The sequence below is a fragment of the Oratosquilla oratoria genome, chromosome 38 (genome assembly GCF_046742065.1).
Source record: "Oratosquilla oratoria isolate Oo_2021 chromosome 38, ASM4674206v1, whole genome shotgun sequence".
NCBI lineage: Eukaryota > Metazoa > Arthropoda > Malacostraca > Stomatopoda > Squillidae > Oratosquilla > Oratosquilla oratoria.
The window spans coordinates 40,697,690-40,705,189 of NC_134814.1; the positions used below are offsets into that span (position 1 = coordinate 40,697,690).

Sequence of the window (7,500 nt, forward strand, 5' to 3'; positions counted from 1 at the left end):
CATACACACACACACACACACACAAGACTACTTTGTTATTTATCGCGAGTAGTCAGTCATTGGAGTTGAGATCTGTATGAAACGTAAACGCAGAGAAAGGGTACACGTGTACAGAGATAGTTACCTGAGGGAGGTGGGCGCTCTTTGGCAGGTAGCCGTAGCTTCCAGCGTCAAAGGTGAGGGACACTTCTTCTCCATGAGGATCCACGAAGGCGAATGATCCGATGACCTAAAGATGGAGGAAGGAAGGAAGGAAGGAATGAAGGCGTGAATCCCCGAGCAAGTCTATTGTTTGAAGGATCAAGACGAATGCCTCTTCCCACGAAATAGGTTTTTATTTTCTTTCTTATGAACATGTGTAAAGCTTAGATGGATGCATATGTTGATACACATTCATATGTATAAGTACATATGTGTGGGTAATTTTGCATGATTGCAGTTGGAAGTTACTGTGGCATTGTAGAAGATATTAAACTAGGACTTACCTTTCCATCAGTACCCCGCTCTTCAGCTCGCTCCTGTTGGGGAAGAGCGAAGAGGAACTTGTAGACGCCGTCGTTTACGTGGTGCTGGACTTCGCGCTGGACACCCTGGAAGGTGGAGAGGAGAGGACCCACGATCTCCTCTGACGAATCGTCTCCCATAGAGAGAGAGAACACCAGAGTCTGCATCAAAAGAAGAAGAAAAATGGTTTCTAACACGTCTGTATTCTCCTTTGGATGGAATATTGAGAATCTCACCGAGGTTTTGTCAACCCTCCAACCAATAACTGAATCGTACCACAATCAAAGCCTGCACGATGGAACGCATGGTGTTTGAATATGAAGAACTCTTTTCAGACAGTTGCTAGTACAGAAAGCAGAAGTGAACTGAAAATACATGAAGTTTGGGTCGTTTATATACCCCTTGGTTGAGGGTGTAAATAATGTCTCCAAGTTCAAGGGTACAAGATCTGGCTGATTTGTTATGCAAACGGACCATTTCGTCCTACCTTACCCGACTACTAAAGACTCGTCAGCCTTCTACTCACGACAGGTCTCGAACCCTTGCCAAGGATGTTTGTGGGATCTCTACACTTGCCCTTCCAGAGTCCAGTTTTGCCGCCTTGAAAACGTCGATGACCATGGTAGCAGGGCACCGGGGTTAATGTTTGCGAAAGTCCAGTATTTTATCTTACGATGCTTTTATCTTAATGGGATTTGACACTAACAGTAAAAAGAAGATGAAGAAAAAAAATTATGTGCTTATCACCCGTTTTCCTGTTTCATTCCTGAATCTCACTCCATCTTTTTGGTCCCTTTTTTTTTAATGTTTCTCTCTTTTCATCCCTAAACCTTATACACCATACATTCTATTTGAGTAATCCAGTCTAATTCTTTGTTTACTCATTTGCAGGACTCATTTGACTTTTTTTTCAACTATTGCCCCGTGCTTCTACTTTCTCAAGGTAAGGGTATAGAACCTACCTTAACCCAACAACCTACCCTGCTATAACCTTAATTGACTGGGGAATGCAGTTAGCCCGCAAGGGAGATGGAGCGAGTTTTTCACTCATTGGACACCGCGAGATAGATAGAGTGGAACAGGAGGGTCAAATAGATGAAGAGACAAGATAGAAATGTTTGTAGGAGTGACGTGACAGAGGTTGGCACGTTCGTTCGATTCATGGAAGTATTTGGGAGAGACCTATGTTCAGCAGTGGATAACAATTAGCTGACTGATTGGTTAATTAATTTATTGGTATTTAGACGGATGACAAGATGTTTTCTTTTATTTTAGGGTATTCAATGTGTATACTATGTCGAAGATGTGTTTAGTCGTAAGCTGAAGGTGGGTTGGTGAGCTATGTTAGGTGGTCAGCGTTCATGTTCCTATCTAACACAAGATCCATAATGCTGCTGAGGGGTTGCAATTGTAGGGTACATCCTGCGGGTGATGAAAGCAACGTACAAGCAAAAGCATCACCTTTACTTCAACTTGCAAGCATTCACACAACACATAAACAAACATACACTCATGATGCTAATAAGAACACGGCTACCTGTGTTCATTTATGCAAAGTAGACCACTTGGAAAAAAAAACTAACGAAGCAGAGCGCTTTCGTATATTACACCATTAGTGCAGAAAGTGAAGGTGTAATATACGAAAGCGCTCTGCTTCGTTAGTTTCTTTTTCCAAGTGGTCTACTTTACATACAGTCATGATATATGGGCGCTGTTAAAAGAGTGGTTTCATTGTTTAGGACTTATTTAGGCAGAAATATACAAACACACCTCCTTTCTTCGCTCCACTTCTGCATGCATTCCTTGCTTCTCCTACTTCATACCCCATTCCTCTCATTACAGTGATGATAATCTAGTATCCTATCTAAGACGTCTCTAATCATATAATGATCACTGGGAATGAAAGAAAAAACAATCCCGCAATGATAAAAGAAAGACTCAAAGATATCCACAACTTACTTGACATGAACGATGCTTCTGACGTTTCACCCCTCCCGATGACGTCAGAGTCGTCCTATTCACTGAGTCTCTTTCCTCAATATGCTATTTATTTGCCAGATATATATATATATATATATATATATATATATATATATATATATATATATATATATATATATATATATATATATATATCTATACCGAATTAAGTCTTCAAACAATGAGTCAGTCTCGTTTTTACCTAACTCTCAATGTAGTCTGGGTGTATCTGACCCTTTGGTAGACTTGTATTTGCTTGTGTTCGCGTGATTGCACATCGCATGTGATTGTTGGGGTAAGTGTATTAGTACATGTGAGTCTCACCGTGCATTTGTTGCCGATGGACCATTATGTGTATATATAGTAAGTGCAACTATTTGCCATTATTCTATCTGTCTCTCATTTAAAGTCATCATACATTTTTCTTTGATAATTGTAGAGAGTGCTTCTGTTCCTTTGGGTGACAGATGATTTCATCGTTTGTTTATATATATATAAATATATATATATATATATATATATATATATATATATATATATATACATATATATATGTATATATATATATACATATAAATATATGCATATATACATATATATATATATTCATATATATATTCATTTATGCATTATTTATTAATTAATGTATTTATCTGTTTATTCATTAATTATTTGATTATATTATTATACATTCATTTATTTACTTATTTCAATTCATTATTCTGTTTGAGACTAAATCAATTAATATCTTCACATTTCATTTTCTTGCCCCTTCTACTCAAGGTCCATTCCTAAGGTAAATAAAATTGCTTAGTGACATCCACCTAAAATTTTTGTAAAGGTGATGTTATAATAATAATCCTACAACGAACAAACACACTCATTGATCGAAGACCAACCATCTCGACCCTCACCCTGATAACCGACGCACCATTCGACGCAGGAAAGATTTCCAAACAGACCCACACTATACACACTTCATAGACAGCCTGACAAAACATGTAATCCATAACCCAAAGCACTCGTCTACCTGTGGTCCTGACAACATAAGTAATATCCACCTAAAAGGCATTGAACCGCATGGCATACATGCAGTCACTAACATTGCAAACTACAGCTAGTCGCACAATGCTATATATGAAAACTGAAAGAATGAGGAAATTGTCACCATCCCCAAACCTAACAAAGACCCAGCAGTTCCAACATCACACCACCCAGTCACACTTGTCTGCACCCCCTCCAAAGTAACAGAACGCCTCATACTACACCACATACCCCCTTGCTGAATCACAATACGGTTTTAGACCACAACACTCCACAAACACTCTTCCAATAAACCTCACATAAAGAGTTTTATATGGCATCAATTCAGAAAGGCCTCATAACAGAACACTTCTCATGACACTAGACATTAAAAGATCTTTCGATGCCATCCCCCGTTGCAACCTTACAAATGAAATATATAACGCAAACATGCACAACAATACCAAAAGATGGCTAGCCTTTTATATGGCAGGTAAAAATGCCTATGTGTCATATGATGGCCAATCATCGCACACCAGAACCGTTAAGAATGGAGTACCACAGGGCTCAGTTCTATCCCCCACACTCTTTAATCTATACAAATCTCTTCCTACGCAGACGACATAGCAATTAAATGCACATACCGTAACACTGACAAAGCTACAGAAATACTATAAACATACCAAGACACACTTAACGCCTGGTTCATTACAAATAGACTCAAAATATCCTCGACCAAATCTAAAGCCACACTTCTCACCCAACTGGACAACAGAACACAAATACATACGCCTCTATATCAAAAAATCTATCATACCACAAACACACACTCACACATACACACACACAGAAGATTCTTGGCGTGACATACGATACATTCATGTCATTCAAACAACACATCACAAACATAAAGATTAAGTGTACACCTAGATTTAACGCACTGAAATCAATTACAAGTACATTTGGACAAAACAAAGAGACTAATACTACAATATACAAACAATGCATACGCTCAGTGATATATTATGCGAGCCCCGCATGGATCTCAAATCTCACCTCAACCCAACTCAACACCCTTCAGATCATATAAAAAAAGACAATTACAGGGTGCACAAATACAACACCTACAGACCATTTACACTATGAAGTAAAAGTCCTCAAAGTAAAGGATCACCTCGACATGAGAGGCACACAAACACTTGCCACAGCCTCCACAAACACAGTACACCCTCTACACTATATAGCAAAACACCCACACACATATGAGGGGGTGTCTTAAAGTTTTGATTGTGTCCATGAAGTAAACGAGTCAAAAACTTTATTTTTATTTGTGATCCTTAAGACTTCTCTACATAGTCACCGTCCAGAGTCACACATTTCTCCCATCGTTTCTTGACCTTCCGCAGGCCGCCGTTGTAGAAGTCCTCAGATTGCGTTGAAAACCACTGTTCCACCTCTTGAATGACGTCATCTGTGTCATCAAATCGCCGACCCCGCAGTGGATTTTTCATCTCTGGGAACAAGAAAAAGTCGCTTGGGGTGAGATCGGGAGAATAGGGCGGATGCGGCAAGATTTCATAGCCACATCGCCTTGCTTCCACAACCGCAGCTTGAGATGAGTGAGCGGGTGCATTATTGGCAAAGAGACGGACTCCTTTGGTGAGCATACCGTGGCTTTTCCTCTTCAGAGCAACTCGCAACTTGTTCAGAAGTGATGGTCCGACCTTTTGCAAGGTAGTTTGTGAGGATGACTCCACGACAGTCCCAAAAAAACCGACAGCATGACTTTGCCTGCGGACTTCTGCACCTTAGCCTTCTTGGGGGGAGGGAATGTGGTGTGCTTCCATTTCTTGCTCATCTCTTTGGTCTCTGGATCATACAGGTAGATCCAACTCTCGTCCATAGTTACTAGACGACCAAAGAAATCCTCTTCATCCTGTTTCAAAAGAGTCAACATCTTCCTCGACAGGTTACGCCGTGTTTGCCTTTGGAGAGGAGTCAGTAAGCACGGAACCCAGCGTGCTGACACCTTAGACATGTGCAGTTCATCGTGGATAATTTCCCACACACTGCCGTAACTAAGATCAGTCTCATGCATGATCACATGGATGGTTACTCGTCGATCTTCCAGGTCTTCACTGAGGCTGCACTCTCCATGAGTGATAGTCGTCCATTTCTTTAATCGTCTGTGAGGGACATGTGGCCAGTTTAGAAATTCCTTTTTCACCTCACTATAATGTCATATGACGGGCAATCATCACCATAGACAGCCTTCATTTCATCATGGATTTACCGGGCACTGTAACTCTTCAAATGCAGGGACTTAATCACGCTGCGAGCCTCAATCTTCTCCATCGTGAAGGTTAGCGACATCTAATGCCACCTGTAAAAAAAATAAAAAAAATAAAAAAATAAAAAAATTAGGAGAATATTTTTGCACCATCATGCACATGAGGACCAGTGATTACACTGACAAAATTTCATCGACATAGCTGAATAACTTCCGGATGATAATTAAAACTTTACGATACCCCCTCGTTGGTACTTTCTTTCCTCCACAACCACCAGCCTCCGGCAACATATGTTTGATCATATCACTTACTGCTCCATCAACAAACTGAAAGACAACACGTTGCTGCATGCCAGACCCCCTGATATCCATCCCTCTGAGTCCTCTATTCCCCGTAAGGACAGAGTCCACCTGGCCAGACTCTGGTACAGTTACCATCCAGCCCTTCTAAGCTACCAAAAGAGGCTGGACGATGATACTGCAGATAATTGTCCAGATTCCAACACTTCACCTCATACTATACAACACATTGTGGAAGACTGTATTGTACACAATCATGCACACCAACACAATATACACTCTATAAAGGATTTGTGGGAAAACGACGTTTCAGCCGTGGCGTTCCTTAGGGAAACGGGACTGCTCGGCCAGAGAGTCTAGGAAATGACAACAAAAACATTTGTGAGGGTAATATCCTCACGATTTTTTTTTTTTTTTTTTTTCCTTCGATGCCTTTGGATAGTCTTTCCTATGATTTATTTTTTCACAAGCTCTTTTAGAGATAAGCACATAGGTTTTGAGGAATAAGGCCAGGAGGCGCTGAGTATCTGCGGCCGAAGTTTTCACCTTTGCCCTGTGTGCCTCGGGGACTGTTAAAGCAAGTAACTTACAGTCATTGGTAGGAATCGGAGAGGAGTGTGGGACTAAAAACCGCGACAAAACGAATGCCAGACTAGCACGCTTCCTATTATGCCACCTGTGCACACAAACAGGATGTTACTAATCTCTCAATTGCAGGTTAACGTATTCACCCATAATTATAAGTAGGATATTAAGGTCTCTTTTCAACATTCATATTTCCATTTATTAGTGGTTCAGCATTGAAGAAATGCTTTTGTGAGACATGAGCTAATAATGATGTCCTCCTAGGCTTGCCACAGTCAGCAAATCTAGTATGTGAAGGAGTTTATAAATAAATAGTCTATAAACATGAGATAACTAAGATGAAGCGGATCAATCACATCGATGATAAAACAACCAGTCCAGCTACAACGCTGACATACGTCATCTTTGAACTGTTTTACTCAGGTCGAGATGGTAGTACCTGATTTCACAGTATTTCATAAAAATATAGAATGGATATTAAGTAGACTGATGTCTTTCCTTCGTTCATTTCTTCTTTTCGTCCTCCTCCTCACTGTCTTCCTCGCTGTCTTCGTCACTCTCTTCACTGGATTCTCCAAATGAGTCCTCCAGGGATTCCTCTGAAGACTCGCTGTCCTCGTCGGAGTGCAAGTCCTCGAGGTATTCAGCGACTCTCTGGTAAGATGCCAGGAACTCCTGACGAGCCAATGCGACCTCGGGAGTATCTACTGGGACCTGAAGAAGAGTATTGACTTATTCAGAGAGTTGCAATCACATTCAGTAAAAAAAATGATCCATTAACAGTTTCATTGAAAATGTATGATATTCTTTATCTGGTT

General features: G+C 40.5%; 2 protein-coding genes across 2 annotated transcripts in view; both read right to left on the minus strand.

Annotated features, from left to right (window-relative positions):
• The window catches only part of LOC143019772 (uncharacterized), a 459,919-nt gene that overhangs the window by 424,509 nt on the left and 27,910 nt on the right, over nt 1–7,500 (minus strand). The window lies entirely within an intron of this gene.
• The window catches only part of LOC143019902 (uncharacterized), a 30,003-nt gene continuing 29,616 nt past the window's right edge, over nt 7,114–7,500 (minus strand). Inside the window, exon 8 of the mRNA XM_076175879.1 lies at nt 7,114–7,413. Within this exon, the coding sequence (XP_076031994.1) occupies nt 7,187–7,413 (227 nt within the window). The 3' untranslated portion in view covers nt 7,114–7,186. The remainder of the gene's footprint in view (nt 7,414–7,500) is intronic.